Here is a 23,270-nt window from a genome sequence, read left to right on the forward strand (position 1 = left end):
GTTGGATAGTTGTTCAGGATGAGTCTTAAGAACAAAACACTTGCATCCAAATACATGAAAATACTTCAGATTTGGCTTCTTTTTCTTCACCATCTCATATGGTGTCTTTCCTTGCTTGTTAATGAGTGTTGCATTCTGAGTAAAACAAGCAGTCTGCACAGCTTCAGCCCATAAATAGGTTGGAAGCTTTGCATCATCAAGCATTGTACGTGCAGCTTCAATGAGAGTTCTATTCTTCCTTTCAAAAACTCCATTTTATTGTGGAGTTCCAAGAGCAAAAAATTCCTGCTTGATTCCATGGTTTTTGCAGAACTCTTCCATTATCAAATTCTTGAACTCAGTACCATTATCACTCCTTATTATTTTCACTGAGTCCTTGATCAATTTATCCAGTTGCTTGACATGATCAATCAAGATAGATGCAGTTTCACTTTTTGTGTGCAAGAAATACACCCATGTGTATCTGGTGAACTCATCCACTATTACCATAGCATATTTCTTCTTTGCAATAGACATGACATTTACTGGACCAAATAGATCAACATGTAGTAGGTGATAAGGCTCAAGAATTGATGACTCGGTCTTGCTCTTGAATAAAGATTTCCTTTGTTTGGCCTTCTGACAAAAATCACAATGACCATCAGGAGCAAATACTGACTTTGGCAGTCCTCTCACAAGATCTTTCTTGACCAACTCATTTATATTGTTGAAATTTAAATGAGAGAGTTTCTTGTGCCAATTCCAGCTTTCTTCAATTGATGCTCTACTCATCAGACAGATTGCAGAACCATCAGTACTTGTTGAAAACTTGGCTTCATAGATGTTACCACGCCTGTATCCTTTCAGAACAACTTTTCCTGTAGATTTACTTACAACTTCACAGTGATTTTCAAAGAAATTCACATGATAACCTCTGTCACATATTTGACTAACACTTAGCAGATTGTGTTTAAGTCCTGAGACCAGGGCTACTTCTTTAATGATGATATTCCCAAGATTGATATTGCCATATCCCAATGTTTTTTCAATGTTGCCATCTCCATAAGAAACACTTGGGCCAGCCTTCTCCACAAAGTCTGTTAGCAGGGCTTTATTTCCAGTCATATGTCCTGAACATCCACTGTCCAGAACTAGGATATTTTTCCTGTTGCACTGCAATCACAAAGACCACTAATGATTAGTTTTAAGGACCCAGACATGCTTGGATCCTTTGGCCTTATTAAGTCTGTTAACATTTGCAGCGGATTTAGCATCAGAGTTTATGTTAATATTTTTCTTATCAGAATTTACACTATCAGACTTTGAATCAGAACTTACACTAGAAGGAACAATGGTAACTTTCTTCGAAGAAGGTTTTATTTGATAATAATCATAGTACAGACTATGATATTCCTTACAAGTATAAATGGAATGCCATAAACTACCACAATGAAAACAAGGATTTTGTGACTTATATCTAACAGACTGACTCTTAACTCCTGAATTTGAAGGTAAGGAGTTTATGTTCTTATTCTTCCTGCAAAAAGAAGCCAGATGGTTAGAACTTCCACAGTTATGACACATTTTCCTAGGAGCTTCAGGAACAGGCTTATAATCATTGCTTTTATTCACACCTTCATTTCCATTCCTATTTTTCCTAGGTGATTTTACCTTGTTTGCATTCTTAACATCTTTCAGCTTATGCTTAAGCTGCTTCTTAGTCATTAAGCCTACGTTTACTTCAGTTGTCTTTTCCTATTTTAGTTTGTCAGAAGTTAATTCCTTTTTAACTTTTGATTTCTCATTATCAGACTTTACAGCTACAAACTTAACAGGCTTTAGCTTAGATTTTTGTTTAACAGCTATAGGCTTAACATCTACAGTTCCTTTATCATTCTTATCATCTCCATAACCTAAGCCCTCTTTCCAGTTTTCACTACTTAACAAATTTTGAGTTGTTCTGCCAGAGTTAGTCCAAGTCCTGATAATCTCTCTTTCTTTTTCTAACTCAGCTTTTAGAGATTCATTCATTTTAAGCACTTCATCCCTAACATAGAAAGCATCATCTCTATCTTTCTGAGTTTGTTGGAACATGACTAACTCTTTTTCTAAATAATCATTCCTCTTTTTGCAAGCAAGATTTTCAGAAGTTAATCTTTCACATGTTAAAGTTTGATCTCTATAACTAATGAACATGGTTTTAAGATATCTTCTCAACTCATTAATATCATCAGTATGAAAGGCATAAGTAGTTTGAGGTACCTTTAATTCAGCAGCTTCAGAACTGCTTTCAGCACTTGCCTTATCAGCATTTGCCATCAAGGCATAATTCTCCTCACTTTCAGAATCAGAGGTGTCTGTCCAGCTTTTCTTCTTTGTGACAAGAGCCTTGCCTTTGTCACTCTTCACTTTATTACAATCAGGAGATATGTGGCCTTTCTCACCACAGTTGTAGCATTTGACATTTGTATAATCTCCTCTGTCATACTTTCCTCCTCTTCCTTCAGATTTTCTGAAATTCTTCTTATTAGAACTTGTGCCTTTCCTGGAAAACTTCTTTCCCTTCCTGAACTTCCTGTATGCAATCTTTGTGATCCCTTTCACCATAAGAGCACACAGCTTCATCATCTCTTCATCAACATCCGTCTCAGGCAAGCTTTCAGATTCTGAGTCATCATCACTTTCAGAACTTGATGACTCAGTATCAGATTTTGTGAAGAGAGCTTTACCCTTGTCTTTCCTTGAGGTAGCTACCTTGGAGAATTCTTCTTCATCCTTAAGAGCAACTGTCCTTGACTTTCCTCCTTTCCTCTTGCTTCTTTGTTCCATCTCAAGTTCATGAGTCTTGAGCATTCTATAGATTTCATCAAGAGTTGTTTCATCAAGATTATAGTTGTCTCTTATTGTTGTTGCCTTCAAATCCCAGCATTCAGGAAGAGCTAATAGGAATTTAAAGTTTGAATCTTCAAGATCATACTCCTTATTAACCAGTGACAAATCATTCAAGAGTTTGACAAATCTATCATATAAATCAGTCAATGACTCATTAGCCTTTGAGTCAAAGTGTTCATACTCTTGAGTGAGTATTGTCTTCCCGTTTTTCTTGATCGTATCCGTTCCTTGACATCTTGTTTCCAAAGCATCCCATATCTCCTTTGCAGTCTTGCAGTTTATTACCCTGTTTGACATTACATTATCAATAGCACTATGCAGTAAGTGTCGTACCTTTGCATCCTTAGCAATTGATGCGATATCTTCAGTAGTGTAATCACTCTTCTCCTTTGGTACAGACTTTACTGCTTCACCTGCAATTGCAACAGCGAGTTTGGTTGGTTTGTGAGGCCCTTACTTGATTCTATCAAGATATTCTGGATCTGTAGCTTCCAGAAACATGGTCATCCTCACCTTCCATATGGCATATTCAGATGGTCTCAATATGGGAACTCTAATAGTCTCATATCGGCTTTGAATTTATGTCTTTGGAGGTTCTTCAGTTTTGGTGGGCTTAGTTGGAGTTTCTGTTTCAGACATGATTGTGTTTGGATCTTAAATTGTTTGTGCGTTAACAGATAGGCTCTGATACCACTTGTTAGGTCACACACACACTGTAGAGAGGGTGAATACAGTGTATAGTACAATCAAATCGAACTTTAATAACTCAAGTAACAGAAAACAAACTTTATTGGAACAATAAACTCTGTTACAATATGGAACTGTCCTCTCTAAGTGATGAACAAATATCACGAGAGCTGCTAGGGTTACAATAATTAATCTTCTCCTTCTTTTGATAACACTTCTAGTGTAAACCCTATGTATGTGTTTATATACTACACAGTTACAAGATAATCGCTAATTGATATGGAATATAATTCTGCTTCCTAAAATATATCAATCAGATATCTTTTCTTCCAAGTATTCTATTCTTCATAGAATTCCTTCTTCATGCATATCTCTTCTTATGTTTGTCTCGATCTTCTTTCCTTTAACCAGCTGACTTCCTTATCTGAACGTCCTTCAGTACTTAAGTTCTGATATCCATCTTCTGATGATTATCTCCTAATAATATAAGTACTAATATCCTTAAGTCCTGACTTCCAGTAAGTACTGATTTATCCTGTTTAAGTAAGATCTGAAAACTAAACATAAATCACATTAGCCATGTGTTATCAAATATATCTAACATAGTCTATTCCATATTTCTGGTGACATCCCAAGATAACCAGCCTTGCTTTGTATTTGTCTAGAGTACCATCAACACTTATTTTGGTTTTGAAAATCCATTTACGACCAATAGGGCGTTTTCCAGGTGGGAGAGTAGTCACAGTCTAAGTGTTATTTAGCTCAAGTGCATATAGCTCTTGATTGATAGCTGCCACCTAATGTGCAAATTGAATTATATTTTGAAAGTTTACAGGATCAGATGTGTTTGTATGAGTGGCTAGAAAGTAATGAAAATTGAGATTAAGGGCAGTGATGACTACATTTGATATAGAAGCTGTTGAAGGTGGTTTTACAGAGTTTACATAGTCCAGCCTCCAAATTGGTTGAACATGTAGTTTTATGGTTCTTCTCAAAGGTGGAGGAGGTGTGGATATTGATTGTATAGGAATTGAAGTCACGGGAGTTGTGGTTAGTGATTCAGGTCTTGTAGGTGTAGTATCAGTTTGTTCTTTATCATATGATGCTAATGCAGGAAGTGTCTCTATGTCTTCACATAAAGTGGTTGTGGGGTAGGAGTGTGGAATTGGTTTTATCAGGTCATCAGCAGAATTCTGATGATAAGGGAAGACAGATTCTAAGAATGTCGTATCCCAGGTAATAAACTGTTTTTGAGTGAGGAGGTTGAGAAGAATATGGCCTTTAGTAAGTGGTGGATAGCCTAGAAAAATAGCAGGTACTCCTCTTTGAGAAAATATATCATCTGTAACAGATGGATTAGTAGAAAATATCCAACAACCAAAAGTTCTAATATTATCATAGGTGGGTGGTGTCTTATGAATTTTTCATAAGGTGTCTTATAACAAATAACAGAAGATGGTAGCCTATTGATCAGATACACTGTTGTCATCACACAAGGTCCCCAAAGACTCAAAGGTAGTCCTTCATGAAATCTCAAGGCTCTGGCCACTTTCAAGATGTATCTATGCTTTTTTTCAACCCGAGCATTTTGTTGTGGTCTATAAGCACATGACTTTTGATGAAGTATGTCATGTGAGTCAAAGAACTGGTTACAAGCAGAATCCGAGAACTCAAGGGCATTGTTTGTTCTCAAGAATTTAATAGAGATGCTAAAGTGAGTCTGAGCATACTCATAGAAAGCTTTGAAGTTGTTAAGAGCATCAGACTTCTGGTGAAGGAGATATATCCGGGTATGTCTAGAGAAGTCATTCACAAGAGTGAGGAAATACCAATATTTATTTTGATAGGCTACTTTATATGGACCCCAGATGTCCATATGGATTAATTCAAATCTAGAGGTGGCAGTAGTCAGGCTTGGGGAAAAAGAAATTTGTGTGAGCCTTGTCATGGGACATGTCACATATATATTGTTTGTGGTGGTTAAATGAGGTTTAATGGAAGGGATAAGGTGAATTTTGGGAATAGGACAGTGGTCAAGCCTATTATGCCATAAGACAGAAGCATTGGGCGTGGTTTGAGAGGTGGTTGTCATACATATTGAAGGTGATGTGTTTGCGTTGTGGGAAACAAGATAATAGATATTATTTTTAAGTTCACATTTACACACTATCTGTTTGGTCAGTTTATCAACAATGTGACAACCATTAAATAAGAATTACACCTCACAATTACTATATTTTATCAACCTTTGGACAGATAACAAGTTCTGTTAAAAGTGAGGAACACAAAGCACGTTTTTTAATACTAAATCTGGAAGAACAGTCAAAGGGCCTATGTGTGAAATGTGTGCAGTGTCACCAGTAGGCATATTAATTTTGTGAGTGTGTGACATGGGTGCAGGATCAATACGGTGAGCTAATTTAGGTGTCATATGATCAGATGCGCCATAGTCAATAATTTAAGTAGAACTGGAAGATTTAAGTTTAACAGAAACCATACCAGAAAAATGAAAATCCAGTTCTTCATCAGTGTCAGAATCTTTAACCAATCTTGAAGTGAGTTTTGGCATCAGCTTAACCAATTGCTCCAATTATTGAGGAGTAAACAGGTCAGCAGAAGAGGTTTGAATCTGAGTTGTAGCAGCAAACCTGAAGGAATTAGTTTTAGATGAGTTCCATCTGTTGTTGTTGGAACTTTGTGGTTGAGTTCGAGGCATGTTATGTTGTTGTTGATTGGTGTGCTTGGGTTGGGGTACCACTGTGGGTAGTCAACTATAGTCCAACATCTTGCTCCGCTATGACCCTTCATTCCACAAGCAGTGTATTATTGGTTTATCAGGTTTCCTGGAACTTTTTTCATACATCGCCATAACATCATCGCTGGATTTATTAGTGTCCAACATCAATCTCTGAGCATCCTCTTGCTCAAGAGAGGCACAAGCCATTTCTACCGCAGGAAGAGTTGTAATAAGTAACATCTGGCTTCTATGGGCATTAAATTGTTCATCGAGATCGTTTAAAAACTGAAAGAGTCTCGCCTCTTTCTTTTGAGCCGCAATAAAAGCAATGAGTTTCACAACATCAAGGAGAGGATTAGCTACTGTAGGCAACATGTTTTAGGAGTCCAGCTCCTCCCAAATAGACTTCATAAAAGTGTAATATTCAGTTATGGTCATAGAACCTTGTTTAAGCTCATACAAATATTTTCTTAATTTATATTTGCGAGATTCGTTAGTGAGAGAGAATATTTTCTCAAGATTAGACCAAATGTCTTGAGCTGAGTTGATATAAATTATAGAACTTGTAATAGTAGTAAAAACGTTAATAGTAATCCATGTTATGACCATGTTATTACAAGTTTCCCACATTTCTGTCTTAAGTAGATCATCAGTAGGAATAGGGACCGTACCATTGACGAAGCCCATCTTTCTTTTTTAGGAGAGATTGATCTTCATGGACATTCTCCAAGCCATGTAATCATTGGAGCCTTGCAGTTTTTCCACCTGAATGGACCCAGCATTATCTGAAGAATGAATGAATAGAGGTGCCAACATTTCTTGATAAGTGATTCGATTTGCAACCATTGAAGCTGTAGGTAAAAGTAAGAGAGATCTAGTTTTTAAAAAATAAAAGGTTGATGAGTTCAGGACTCTTATTCTGGCTCTGATACCTGGAAAAAAAATAATAGCAATGGTATTAACTACAGAAATAAATCAGATTCAAGATATGTATTGAGGAAGAAAAGCTGTTGATTCAAATATTCATCATGAATTATAACAAGAGACAATGTCTTCACTTATACAAAGTGATCAACAAAAGACAACTAAACAAGAGACAAATTGACAATTCATCAACTAACAACCTAGGACCACACATACTTGGAAATAACAAACTAGTACTGCTGTGGTATCTAGTTTACCAAGCAGTAATTTTAGGGAATGACAGAATGACAAGTAGATGAGGTAAATGGTAAAACTGTAATCTCAATAATATATACATTAAAATAATGAATTGATTGTTTTGATAGAAAGTGTGTGTACATGGATCGAGTAGCGCAGCAGAGAGGGACGGATGAAACAACTTGTTGAGGTTGAGCGTAGATAAATAAAAAAATTTATTCAGAGGCTCACTTACCGAATAAGCGAGGGTATTGATGCTTATCTAAAAAGTCTGTTTTATTTTCATTCAGTGTGTTTGATAATGAGTTGTAAAAAAAAATTCTCAAACCGAATAAGTATTGTGATGGTTAAGAGAAGTGTTATCAAATAACTCCCGAGTATTTACTCATATCTATACTATACTATTATAAGTAAAACATCCTCTATTTGGTAGTTGCTCGGTACAGTTGTTTGGTAGTTTTTCGGTACAGTTGTTTGGTACGATAAATAACAACCGTCAAATCTAAAGTCAGAAAAATGAGAACCATTGGATACAATAATAAAATATTATTATATTAATATTTAAACTGTTCTTATTCAGGGTTCGAATCCCGTCAACAGCTTATTATATTTAAACTTTTATATTCTTTATTTAAATAATATATTATATTATTTATTTTCAGTCAAGTCTCAAATTATTATAAAACATATATTGTTATAATTTATTATATTCTTCAATTTATTTTTCAACTATTGAAAATTATATTATTAAATATATTATTAAAAATTATCGAATGTTAAAAACAATCTGTGTATCGCACGGGTTATAGGCTAGTAATATATTATAAGCCAGTAAGAAGTTATTCCCGTAGTTATTAAATTATTTTTGAATATCTTCGATGTAAACAAATGAGACTAAAAATATGGAGGGAGCAAAGATTTTAAAGCAAACTTTTCAAAACGGAGCGTGTAAAACTATTCAACTAATAGGATACTAGGGCTCCACTTTGGATGGCCCATACAAAAATAGCTCGAAGAAAATGAAACTGCAAGCCTAGGCCCATCGTAGTGTTGGACTATATGAGCAATTGAGCAAATGCGGTCTGAAACATTAGAGTGAAAAGTGTGCACTTGCGCAATATAAAAAAAATCTAATAAATTATCTCCTTTTCTTAAAATCTTATTCCTCATTTCAGTCACCCGTCAAAAAGAACAATGTAGATGTCAGATGAGGGTCCTTAGTTTTATTTAGTGATTTTCATGTTGAGAATCATTTTTCAATTTTCAATTCGAAGAGGTTTATAATATTATAAAATGTCATGTCATTTTCCACGATTTCCGGGGTGACCAAGGAAGAGCAGGTGATCAGAAGGGAAGCGTGGCTCCGTAGCCGGAGGGAAGATTGCTATCGGTAGGCCGTAGAAGGATCAATAAACTAGGGAGTTCTACACTAAGCGTAGTTGCACTTTTGTGACTGCATAACTTGTCACAATTAGGTATAAAAGCCTACAGGTCTTCCACAAGTAGAGATATGTCAATTATTTCATCATGAGCTGGAGTAAAAGAACCCAAGTCTTAACTCACAAGTGCTTGCTTGCTTGTGCTTTGGCACCAAGACAAGTAGACAATATGATTGATACTATTCTGTTAATACTATAGCCAAACTGGGTCAAAACCTCCTGGACAAGTAGCTTTCGAAAATGAGAATGGGGGTGTGTGTTGTGTCTAGTCTTGTAAACAACAATGCATGGCAGTGAAAACATTATATGCAGCTGCAACAATGTCAAGTCACTTTCCATTTGTTGGTATTAGACGACCATAGCTTGTGATTCTCATATAGTTGCTTCCAGTTCTCATCCATTTTCCAAATGTCCAGCTCACTCAAGTTCAAGTGCATTCCCCTATTACTTCACTGAAACTATATGGAGCCTAGCACACGTGGGGATGAACTGTGGCCGAAGACACCCCCCACTTTGTCATCAAAAGCAATAGGATCTGAAATTTTAATTGTGACAATAAAACAGCACTCATTATAATAACAATATTTACAAGTTTCGATTCAAAATTTAAAAGTTTAATTTCATGAATTATCTCTAAATAAAGAAAAATATCAAGAACAGTTTGGAAGAAGCACGTTGAAAATGTTTTGCAATGTCCACTATTTGTGTTTGATGTCTGATGGACAATTCCAATGCTATACTATATGGTTATGCTATTTGTAACGTGTATCTTTATCCTCTTCTCGCCTAGGGCCTCTTTGCCGATCCCTACCATAATTGATAATTATCATAATTTATGTACGCAGATCTCGGAAATCTCAGTTTTACTAATATGTAATTTATGGGGCAATTTTGAAAAAATTTAGATGATTTATTGATGATTTGATAAATTGGTTAAATATTTTTAATTAATTTTTCGATAATTTTTAAATAATCGGCCAATTTTTTGAAACTGATATTTTTGCACAAGCTTTGAACACAAATACATTATACAAACATAACTTTTAGGTGATTGGTAAAAACAATTTGCTTTGCTGGCCTGGGGGTGTTGTTTGTTAGAAGACAACAATATCAAAATAAGCTTATCTTCGGATATCATTTTTATGTCATCATGTGCCTCCTAACTACTCAAGTACCGCTACAAAACAAACAAATAAAAGTCGAATGGCATGACTCTTAATTTATTATTTCATCATGTCTTGTAAATTTTTAAGCTTTTAATTAAGACAGTTTCGGATGTACGTGCTTATTACTAACCTATAAAATAGAAACTATACTTTGTTTATTAGAGGTTTAATAGTCGTTTCTAGGAGCCATTAAAATAATGAAAGTCCTTACAGTTTGGTTGGACTTCCATAACTTATTAATCGTGCTTAGCGACACATAAGTCGCCGGACATTCCAGTAAGGTTTTAATGAATTGAAGGTATAATATGTTGGGTTTACTGGAATATTAGTATGATATTGTCCGTTTTGAACCCGAGTCCGTACGGATTTGTTTTTGGGCAGATTTCAAAAGATCTCATATTATTAGCTATTTATCTGCTTATATACTAGCAATCGGCCCCTCGCACCCCTCCCACAAACCATGGACAACTCCTAACATAATAAGCATAGTTAGTGAAACTAAACCTAGTTTTAAGATGAACAATTAAACGTAACATAATTAAACACTACACACTATCGACATATTAATCTATCATATCCTCTTCTGGGGCATTCAGCAAAACTTACATTAGTTCCAAAAGCTCATTTCATATAACAACAAAATGATTTGACTAATAAGTTACTTTTTATGAGGGATTGGATTCTGATTCAATAATATGCATCTCAGTTTGTATCCCTACTGACTCCAAATTTTTGGTCCAGGCCCCGGGGCTTCACTCTATTTATTTTCAATTTTTAATTTACTTCAGTGATCACTGTGTTTCTATCTCTGCTTGCATTTGACCGGTGGATCAGTGAAATATAACTTTTTTTAATTGATATCACTTTTTTCCTTTAAGAATTTTAGACAACTGAATCCATGCTCTAATTAAAAACTTCAGATATATATTATTTAAAATTTTCTTATTTGGAGAAAGATGGAGGGCATATAATTTCTTCAGTTATACATGCATCTTCTTGGAAACTTGGGAGAAAAATAAGTCAAAGCACAGAGATCATTCCCGAAATACCAAAACCTAAAAGTCAAAAACTGAGCACAGTACTACAATTTGCAAGTCCTTAAAAAAGGAGAAAATTTGGAAACTAAAGAAGCCATAATCTCATAATGTGTGTATGTGTGTGTGGAAACAATAGTGGTGTTGAATCTAACAAAATTGAAAAAGAGTGGTAAATTGATAAGTATAAACTCTCTGGTAATACATGAAGTTAGCCATAAGGCCAATTAGTACAAAAATGTGAAGTCTTGTTCTTGACATCATGATCATCATCTCCCTATTTACAGCACTCCAATAAGATTAGAGAAAAAAAGGAGAAGGAGATGAGCATATATAAAAATCTAGCTAGACTAAATGAACAAATCACTAACTACTAATTCATTCATGCCAGCAAAGAAGCATAACTACACATCTTTTAATGATATAAAGCCTTGCCCTTTGTTGTTTAAGGACTCCTCCAAGTCCTTTACTTGCCATCCTTCTCTTTGATCCTCCAATGCTCATCATCATCAACAACTATAAGTTATATATATAATCAAGACACTTGATACTTCAGCTAGTTGTAGACTTGTAGTTGCAGAGAGAGAATGATTGGTATTGAATATGGAGAAAAGTAAGAAGTTATGCAAAGGGGTTGTTAATTATATATAGGAGGAAAAGGTGGAGTATTTTATTTTACTAAAATAAAAGGTGGAGTATTTTGTAGTAATTGGTTTAGTAAACATCAACTTATGGGGGCATCAAAGGATGTGCAGTTCCCCCTTGCTCCCCGGACATTGTTTTGTGGGTCTCACTCCACTTGTTTTTCAACATCACCTTGTATAATATAAAAAATTATATTATATTATACACAAAATAAAATAGGATTTTATCTGTTAAGTATCTTTTGTTAGTCACCTTAACATAAACTAAAAAAAATTGAAATTGAAATTTGTAGATAGCATACACAAGAAGCTTATTATAACTTTAAATTTTTTTATCAAGTGAGTAAGTCATCCTCTCTAAAATAATTGAGTGTAGGCTCCATCACCCACCAACATGGTGGGTCGACCATAACTACAAATGAGGTAGAAAATGCCTATTAATTTAGCAGTTGCTCTCATTTTTTGTTGTTGATGATGAGGTAATAATAATTCAACTCATTGTCTCGTACCTTTGTTTTATCATTATGTGTATATTCATATTGTATACACTTTTTTTCTAAATTATTTTTAATGTTTCTTGTTGGATCCAGGACGCCTTGATCCATGTCAATCACTCTTTCAGCTGAATCTCCTTAACAATGCACATAATTAAATGCATATAAATTAGCTCATTTTATCTTATCTTAACTGAACGTTGACTAATCTGTTAGCATATTCGATGATTTGATCATCACATAAAAAATTAGGTCTTCAGATTACACTATCATATGGAAGAACGAAGATGTTCCTGTTAAGCTTTTTAATTACTGAAAATTATAATAAATAGATGGTTACAACAATAGCTTATTACGGTTTAAAATCATATACTGTTAGGGATATTATATTTAGGTAACCAGCTAGAACTATTACTGGTCTCTGGTTTTACCACATGCACAACAAACAGTTGTTTGAATTTATATTAAAGTTATACAAAATGAGATTATACTTCACCCATAGTATCATCGATCTCTGTATATTTTGAGAATCCCGCAAGGTCAAATATTTTAAGTAAATGGTTGCATAAACTGAAGACATGGTCATGTCTGTGGCCATTATTTAATCTTTGTGAAGGAATATAAGTCTTCTACTTGCACTGTTTTTTGCTGTGAATATTTGATATGCTTTTTTATAATTCCCAAAACGAAATCCTGAAAATCAACAGTTCACTGATTTTCCCAGTGAACTAGAATATTGCAGTGATATTTATTTTGAACACCAAATCTTCTCAGATTGAACTGGTATGTGTACAAGGATTATATATAAATAGTATTACTCAGTTCATTAGTCATGTCACGTTCATAGGTTTGGTGTTAGATATGTAGATATTTTAAAGTAGACTTTGAAAAAAAAATATAATTGAATCATTTAGACTTTGATTTTATATTAGTTTGTTAATATCATCCCGAAATTATGACATTTAATTAATCCATGTTCTTTTTGGAAATGATTGACTCTGGAATTTCAACCATAAAAAATTTGTAAAGGCTTTAGATAAATATTGTGCTTATACATTTGTTTAAACATAAGAGTTTGGAATTAAGAGCATTTCTAACCGCTTTTTAATTAATTTCCTAAATTTAATATAAAATATTAGATTTTAATAATTTAAAATATCAATAACTATTCTCAGCTCAACAACATTTTTTTAATTTTATATAATTTTATTATTAGAAAATATTATTATTACAAAAAGTGAATAAAGAAAAAAAAGAAAGTGATTGTTTCAAATATATTTTATAAAGTAAAAGTTATAAGAGAATAGAGATTAGCTAAATATAAAAAAATTCAAAAAAAATCGGGAATTTTAGTGATTTAAGAAATTATTAATTAGGATCTAAATAGCTACCTGAATTCTTGGAGTTGCTCTAAGTCTCACGTGATGATCACTAAAGATTAAACTAGTAGAAGGGTTATAATAATAAGGGTTTTCTAATGTGACCCACAATAAGCACTAATTCACATAATTTTGGTGTATTTTGATTGGGTATTCTAATCATAAATATTGATGAACTCCTTGTATTTATAACAATTCCACTAATAAAAATGCACCGAATCATAAAATTTAGTGTTTATTATGTTCTCTTGGGCACATATTAAAAAGACCCATAATAATAATATATTCAATGAAATATGCATGCACAAAACCCAAGCAATTAAGAAATGGTTAACTTAAACTAAACACATTGATCAGAATCAAAGCAATACACCATCTCGTGTTCCACCCATTACATCTACCACTCCAACTTCTCCAACTTTACTTCCAATTGACCCTACTTCCGCTTTAAGTTATTGTTTCGCCGATTTCTTCTCTATATTTTTCAACCATTTCGAGCAGTCAATATACGAGAGCACACCATTTCTCTTCTCCCGTCTCATTAAAGTTATTGTTAACCGGCATCGTATTATATGAACTCAGTAATTTATAAAACACCGTTAATCACAAAATTGTTGATATTTTTTGACCCGGATATATTTCTCGTACCCTACTTAATTAAGACGTAAACTCAATGTTTATGCAATGCTTGGTTTGCTTCGATTCTCTAATGTATTTCTGAAAAAATAATCACAATCAACTCGCACTCGTTTAAGATAGCGAAAGGTCGTTTATCAACCAATAAGATAATACGGTGCTGATTGCTAAAAATAATTGCAAATGAATGATTTTAAACATTGGGATACGAAAGAGATGGGGAACACAATTGTAGCCAAAATAATTAAACCAAGATAATATACAATGCCCTAGCTGATGTATATAAACCAAGTGTCCCATGCTGGATTGTCCTATATGTGTAATTTTTTAAGATTTTTTTCGAGAAATTGTAACCGGCAAAATAAGTTGAGAGCACACGTGAAGATCTAGTGATTCGCATGGCTGTTGTTGGGTCTCCTGCACTCTGTACATATTAGACCATGATTATTAATATAGAAACCAAGTGTGTGTATAAAACTATAAATATAGAAACTTAGTTGGAGTAGTCTACATAGGTAGTTAAATTAGCATATAAAACTGGAAACTGATGGGAAACATTAGACCCGGGAGCCGGGGCAGAGATGAGGAGATTTTACATTTGTATAATTTCATACAATTCAGTTTCTTCAAACTCCCACAACAGGACGCTTAATTCATGGTGGTTGAACACCTGCACTTATCATTTAGCACTTTCCATTTCATGATAATTGATAATTATTTCATGCATTTCTGTGAATGAAGAGTTGGGCTAAAAGTGTAGTTTTCCATCATCGATAAGACCACAACTATGGGCTAGGAAGTTCCTTAAAGCCTTAAATCAATTTATTGGGCCTTAAAAGATGAAACTATTTTTCTGGAACATTTGCGCTGCAAACCATAACTAGGCCACGTGCTGGATTGTATTTGTAAAACACGATAGTTAATCCAATATATATTTGGCCGTGTGGGGTGTTGGTTCTATGGTTTTATTTTAATACTCGTTATTATGGTTACTAGTCGGTAACACGTGTCAAGCACAGACCCGAAATTAAAAATTAATAGTATCATATTATTATTTGCATAAAATTTAAACTCATAAACTGTGCAAAATACAGATTTAAATATATATATAAAATATTTTTTAAATATATATTTAAAATAATCGAATTTAAGTGTAATTCTAAAATTTCACATTATAGTTCCAGTTATACATGCACCTAATTATTTATTTATATAAATCTGACATGTTAACTTACTAATACAATTATTTTAAAGTAAATCAACGCTTGGATGTTCAACAACAAATAAAAATTTAAGAAAAATAAAATTTACAGAGAGTAAAAATTAATTTTTTTCAGTTGATATTTTATTACATAAAATTTTAAAAATAGTTGTATAATTTTCTAGTGAATACCAAGATTTGGAACCTAAACATGTTTTCGCTTATTAGTATAGATAATTGATAACACGTGCGAAACACGGGACCAAAACTAAAAATATTGAATTAATATTTGTAGAGAATTATTCATAATCCGTGCAAAACACGGATTAAAATTAATATATTAATATCAAATATTAAATGGGTACTTGCAAAAAATAGTTATGTAGTTAAATATTAAGATTTAATATTACTTAATTGTCGATAAAAAGTAATTTACAAATTAAAAGTAAATAGATGTTATTAAATTTAATTTAATATTACTAAATATAATCTAAATACATGCCATAAATTTGTTACTGTTAAAATATGTTTTTTCAATTTAAAGTATATAAACGTTGTGATGGATATTAACAAATATGATCGTTAAATCAATAGTTTTCGGTTTATAAGTTAATAAATGTTACCAAAGTCATTTGCTATTACTTAATTATTTTTAAAATAATACTACAGAAAATAAAATTTACAGAAAATATAAGTCAATTCGTGTTAATAGTTTATTTTGTAGTTGGTAGTTTTTCAAAATAAAAGTAAATATATGTTATTTTACTTAATTAAACGTAACTTAATAAATTTTTAATATAATTTACAAATCGTTTAAAAAATATTTTTATTTTATAAATTAAAAAGACGATTGGATGAAGACTAACTAAAAAGAAAATACAATTTACAAAGAATAGAAGTGGAGTTGTGTTAAAAACAAAATTGATAGAGAATAAAAGTCAATTTATGTCAGGTAAGTACCAAAATTTGGTAATTTGGTATTTTGGTACTTTTAGTACCAAATTATACATGATTTCGCTTATTACTAAAGAGTATAAATTGCCGTACCCGTGAATTGAAACATGGTAGTTTTAAACTCGACTCGATCAAATAAGTCGACTTGACTTATATTTGGTTTTAAATTCAAATGCAAATAATAAATCATTTGAGTTTGATAAAATATTCATTGATCGGAATTTTAATAAACTCGATTCGGACTCGACTCATTTAGCATAGATTCGACTTAATTTCGACATGAATGTAACTCTATACAAACTCGATAATATGATGACTTTATAAATTAATGAGTATCAAATTATTGATGTAGAAATATAAAGTTACATCTGGAATAAATCTGAAGAAATACATTTCTGAGCTTGTAATTAGAGTTGTTACTTTTATTTTTACGAACAATATATTTTATTTAAGGCAATAAATCACTTCTCAATACATTCTTCTCGAATAGGAACAGACATCCCATCGAAAGCTCGATCTGGGAAAGAATATGACATGCGAGCTAATTCATGTGCTACCATATTAGCAGATCGTTTAACAAAAAATAGTGACATTGTGTTTAGTCCCTCCAACATGTTTCGACAGCTGTGAATAACATGTTCGTACGGTGACCTCATTGACACATTGCTCCTGATTGCTTGAATGGTTGTAAGGCAATCTAATTCCACCACAACCTTGCTCCATCCTCAATCCAGAATCCAACTAAGTGTCTCCTTTACTTCCAGAGCTTCACCCATATGAACTGATACCATGTGAAAATTGTTGCGTCCACTGAAATCTTCATATAATCAATATGTGGTGCTACACAAATTTTCAACCCATCTCATTCAGCAAAGTAAGGATAACGAGGTTGTGTCGTATTCTTCTGAGGAAATTTCTTTCTCCAAATAAGATCATTTATAGCTCTCCATCACGATCAACAAATTGTCGCAACTTCAGCTCTTTTCTCATTTTCACATACTTCTAAAAAAAATCCCATCATTGAAAAAAAGAGCTTTCATCATTATACTGTACCTGGGGTATAATTCGCTGCCAACATTGATTTACAAAATCATATTTACACAATATATGCTCCATTATTTCCTCCCTCAACCTACATATCTGATACAAAGAGTTTATAGATACATTTTTTTGCGTTAACAATACCATCGCAGGCAGGCAATTTGACAGGATTCTCCAAATAAAATTTAAAACCTTTAACGGGGCTTTGATTCTCCAAGTCTTCCACCATGTTCTTATTTGATCCTCTTGTCTTCACATATTCTTTTGCTCCTGCAACAATCTGTATGCACTACGAACTATGTATTGACCTGATGTCTCTTTGCCCCAGTACAATACATCCTCATTGTTAGTATCACTGAGAGGTATGCGTCTAATACTCTGTTGGTCACGGCTATTAAACATGTCCCTTAGAATTTTCTCATCCCAACCTCTGTAATCCATGGCCATTAGAGCACCAACTTTTCTATTTTCCATCCCTGAACATTCGAAGTTATAAATGGATTACTATCATCAGGTAACCATGGTTGCCCGATAATATTCACTGAATTGCCTGATCCAATTTTCCATCTCATACCAGTTGAGATCACATGTTTTGCTTCCCATTTGCTACGCCAAATAAAACTAGGATTGCTTCCGATATCTACTTCCAAAAAACTATAATCCGGAAAAGAACGTGCCTTAAACATTTTGCTTACCAGACTGTTTGGATTTGTTATGAAACACCATCCCTGTTTCCCAAGCATAGCTATGTTAAAGTCTCTAAAAATTTTAAATCCCATCCCCCCACATGATTTATGCATACTTAAACGTTCTTAGCTCATCCAGTGAATACTCCAACTGTCACTTTTCTTCGTTATCCACCAAAATATTGAAATAATTCTTTCAAAATCCTTTGTGATTTCTAGAGGCAACATGAATACACTCATCGCATATGTTGGCAGCGATTGTATTATTGCCTTCACCAAAACTTCTTTCCCTCCCTTCGAGATAACTTTCCCATCCCAGCTTAAAGCTTTTCTTTTCACTTGATCCTTCAAAAATCCTAAAGTCGCTACCTTACTTCGTTATATCATGTTTGACAGTCCCAAGTACTTACAATTTTCTCCTGCTTCCTCCATTTGAAACATGTCACAAACTTCTTGTCTTCTTTCCACATCCGTGTTCGTGCTAAATAAAATCGATGATTTTGATCTATTGACTTTTTATCCTAAAGCCCTCTCAAATTTTGCTAGTATGTCCATCATCTTCTGAGTTTCACTTTCACCAGCCTTATAGTATAAATTTGAATCATCGACAAATAGCTTATGTGTAATACTAGGAGACTGCTTGCACACCTTAACCCCTTGAATCAGTTTCCTACTTTCAAAATGATGAAGCATTGCTGGAAGCCCTTCTGCGCAGAGAATGAACAAGGAGATAGTGGGTCTCCTTGGCGAAGCCCTCGACTTGGCAAAATAGGTCTAATTTCTCTTCGAGCATGAACTATATTGTATGAGACTATTGTGACGCAATGTAATATAGCTATATGGGGAAATGAAATAACTAGGAATTTTAGTGGAAAAATTAAGGCGTGCAAAGTAAAAATGAAACAGTTTAGAGGGCGGAGAGATGATATGTCCATGAAAAGATACTGAGAAGCCAAAACGGAGTTTACAAAATTCTTACATCAAAGAGAAATATTTTGGAGACAGAGGTCTAAGTAATTGTGGTTGCAAGCTGGAGACCGTAATAGCAAATATTTTCATAATTTTGCTTCTAATATGAGGAGAAATAATCAAATTATTAAGCTTAAGAATGAAGATGGTCAGTGGCTGGAATGGGATAATGGGCTCGCAGAGTTGATATCTGAACACTTTTTACAGCCACATGGGTGGATTGGCGGGAGGTGATAAGCTACATTCCCACTACTGTTACGAGATCTTAAACGACATGCTACTACAACGGGTTACAATAGAGGAGGTCAAACAAGCTCTCTTTCAAATAAATTTGGATAAGGATCCTGGCCCTGACGGAATGACGTCGAGATTCTACTAGAAATATTGGCAGATTGTGGGTCGAGATATAGTGACTTTGGTGAGCAATTTTTTTAACAGTGGTATGATTTTGGAGGAGTTAAATAAGACAAATATTGTTCTGATTCCTAAGAAAAAATGCCCAATAGAGATTGGTGATTTAAGACCAATCTCGTTGTGTAACGTCTTAATAAAAATTGTGACCAAGGTGATTGCGAATAGACTTAAAGGAGTACTTGATCAGGTAATTCCAGAAAATCAAAGTTTGTTTATGTTTGGACGTTTAATCTCGGATAATGTGATGATTGCTTATGAGGTGATGCACATGTTAAAAAAGGAAACAAAAGTGGAGAGATGCTTATGGCCTTAAAACTGGATATGAGCAAGGCTTATGACCGGACTGAATGGTGCTATCTTAAGGTTATTCTCATTAAGATGGGATTTGATGAATGGTGGGTTCATTTTGACTGTACATTTTAATTTTCTGCAAAATATTACTTTCCTCTACACTTGTCCAGCCATCTCTAACAATTAATTCACACATCGGCTCAGTCATCCATGCATTTTTAAATTTTAAACTAAAACTGAGTATTCAGACTTGGGCTAATCTGCGGAATTATAAACATAGGACTATGATAACTGGAAGAACCTTCCGGTTTATAGAGCTTCGTCATAGGGAACATGTTTAACCATTCCAAATTCGTCATAGGGAACATGTTTAATCATTTTAGTGATTGCTTACATCTTCGTGACAAATTCATGAATCCGAATTTCATTCTTTCTTTTACATGAAATGTATACTATGAAACTACATTGAAATCCCTAGTGGGACACATTAAGGGATTGTCTAGGATTTCTTAAAAAATGTAACTTATTACTTAAAGTTCAAAAGTGTCGTATGGGAGATATGAACATCGTAACTTATAAGTTATGTAGGTGTTTGTATAATTTTACGTATAAGATAGTTATAATTTGATAATGTGTTTGGTAAATTATAACTTATAACTTATAATTTTTTTGTAACAAAATAAAATGTAAATTACAAATTATATGAATTAATAATTTTTAATACATGAATCTATCTATACTATTATATTAAAGACGAAACATTGAAAATTTGGTTGTTAATTTTCTAGTCATTAAATCCAGAACCGTTAGATATTTCATATTAAATTGGTGAGAACAGGTAAATATAATCCTAAAAATTATTATATTAAATTTTTGATAAAAAAAACTTTATAACGATTAATCGAATTTTAAAAATGAAAGTAATCGAATATTTTGTAGAGGATTAATCGGGAATTTTGAAAGACTTGCTCCAGCTAACGGGAACAAGAAATAAATTAACAAATTGCAAAGAAATAAATTAACATATTGCAACAGAGCAAGAAAAAAAAATAGAAAAAACATATGGCAAGCTAAGAAAATGAAAAACGTGGGTATAGGTTAAGCTTTTGTATTCAGAAAGGGGTGGGAGCGTAACTTGTGTCTCGACTCCCTTCTAATTTTTCGAGTTAAACGAAGTAATAAGTAAAAAATGTACCATTACACTAACTTTCTATTTTGCATCATAAATGAAAAAAATGATCATTTTCTTCTATTTGCCAAACAGTGGATTGAAATTGTAAAGGGGCTTAAAGCCCATTTAAGCAAAAAAGACCAGCCTCCCAAACATACACTAGCACAGAACCAACAAATAAGGCCTTTTTCTTCATGGGCCTCCTCAAGAAAAATACACTGACAATTGCATATGTGAATCGTGATCTACTCCAAGATAAGCACAGTAGACATGTACACTTCGATTTCTTTAAATTAATAGGGTTCGGATTATTTAGAAAATAAATTATTTTATTGAGTTAATTATTTCTTCGAATATAAAAGCATATTTTATTTATTATATAAAAATTGAAAAAAATAATATTTAATAAAATTATTATTTTATCAATTATTAATTTATTGAAATTCAACTATAACTAGGGATGGAAGAAATATATAGCATGTACTTTTACAAAATAAAGAAGTTATTGGGTCCCGTACTCCGTAGACAGTAGAGAACCTATTTATGAAATTATTTGAGTTTCCATTTACGTCTTCCTCATTCCTTTGCCGTTTTTTTCACACATGCATTTTAAGGCAATTCTTAAGTATATTTTTATAATTTATTTTTAATTTTTTTCTTTTTTGTACAATAATTTGAATATTATATTATTATTTAAAAGAAGAAAAATCAAAAGAAAAATTATACAACTAAATTTAAATAATAGTATTAAGTGTATACTGAACCTCCATTCCCAATATAAAAAATTGAGGAGGACAGAGGGAATATCACGTATGTGTGAAATTATTTTATATCGATGTAATTGTGCTTCATCTTTTTCTTCGAGTAGCGGAACCATGGAGGGTTATTTTGTCAAATTATGGTCCACATTATTTGACTATTTCACTCTTGACCCCCGAAATATACTGTACTAATCAGTTTGGATAATTCTCGTTAAACACCACAAAATATTTCACCAGAAATGTAGTCTCCGTGTCATGATTGAAGATGATAGGGGAACATTTTAAAATTGTTGTTTTAAAACTGACATTATGCTCCTTAAATAAAACTGCACTGTTATATAACTGATTGAAGTTATTCTCCACCAACCTAATATTTATACTACCTCTATTTTTTATGTTATTTGACCTTTTTGTATATAATTTTAAATTTTTTTATTATATAGATAAATAATATTTTTAAAATTTATTTTTATAAAGTAAAATTTTAATTATATATTTTTATTCACAAAAATAAAAAGTTAAAATATTATTACGATACTAAATTAGTTGAAAGTTACAAAAGAATGATATTTGAAGAAATACTAAATTAGATGAAAATAACGGAAAAAGATATTAAACGGTTAATTGTTTATAGAATTGTATTAATTATACATGTTCCAGTAAATTATGTGAATATAAATTTTGTGAGATTCAAATTGAGTCTTAATCTTATTTAGCAAAAACAATTAACTCCTAATCTTATATTTGATTGATATTAAAACTTATTCAATTCAATAAAAGAGTCGGAGGAGGCGAAGAAGGTATTCATGACTTGGTCATGTCACGGGTGAACCAGTTGGAAGATAAGCATCATCGCATTAGCATAACATACAACTTGGGGTCACAAACAATCACATGGTGAGTAAGGCATAGGTTATATATTTATTTATTTATTTGAAAACCGAGTAACGCATTGTTTATTTTGTCAATTTTTTATTTACCGACAATTTGCATTTTCATGACAACTTTTTAGTTTCCTGAAAATTAAAATGTACTAACATGAACGGGTAAACATGTGCATAAACTTAATTTACTACTCCTCTGTTTTTTAATATTTGATACTTTTACGTTTGGCACAAATTTTTAAATAATTTGATTGTATAGTTACAATTAATATTTTTAAATTTTCTTATTTCAAATAAAAGTATATAATCAAAATATTAATTTATAAAAAATTTAAAAAAATACTAATTCTAGCCATCGGATTAAATCGCACAAACATGTATGCCAAAAATTAAAATGTCAAACATTGGTCCCGGGGATAATTAAGCACTCTAGCAAAAAATTTGACGCGGCGATGATTGATAGTAAATTGATTCAGACTTTATTTGAGATTAGTGTTAAAATTTGCTGTTTTGTTAGAAAAATTACGGATGAAAAATGTGATGTTGAAAAAAATTAGATAGCTGTTTAATAATATTTTTAATTTGTGTATGTTGTGATGTAAAATATTAAAAAAAGTAATATTTTTTTATGGCGAAATCACTTCCCGTAA

At 32.6% G+C, this 23,270-nt stretch overlaps 1 protein-coding gene across 1 annotated transcript; it reads right to left on the reverse strand.

The window, feature by feature from the left end:
- Nucleotides 1–11,239: 11,239 nt before the first annotated feature.
- On the reverse strand, nucleotides 11,240–11,768 carry LOC141667684 (small polypeptide DEVIL 4-like). The gene has a single exon (XM_074474270.1). It carries the CDS (start codon nucleotides 11,603–11,605, stop codon nucleotides 11,474–11,476), a length of 132 nt encoding a protein of 43 aa, XP_074330371.1. The 5' UTR covers nucleotides 11,606–11,768; the 3' UTR covers nucleotides 11,240–11,473.
- Between the last annotated feature and the right edge of the window lie 11,502 nt (nucleotides 11,769–23,270).

This window comes from Apium graveolens, chromosome 6 (assembly GCF_009905375.1).
Source record: "Apium graveolens cultivar Ventura chromosome 6, ASM990537v1, whole genome shotgun sequence".
NCBI lineage: Eukaryota > Viridiplantae > Streptophyta > Magnoliopsida > Apiales > Apiaceae > Apium > Apium graveolens.

Excerpts from the sequence above, each read along its gene's own strand:
- LOC141667684 (XM_074474270.1), bottom strand. The coding sequence starts at position 11,605 with ATGATGATGAGCATTGGAGGATCAAAGAGAAGGATGGCAAGTAAAGGA.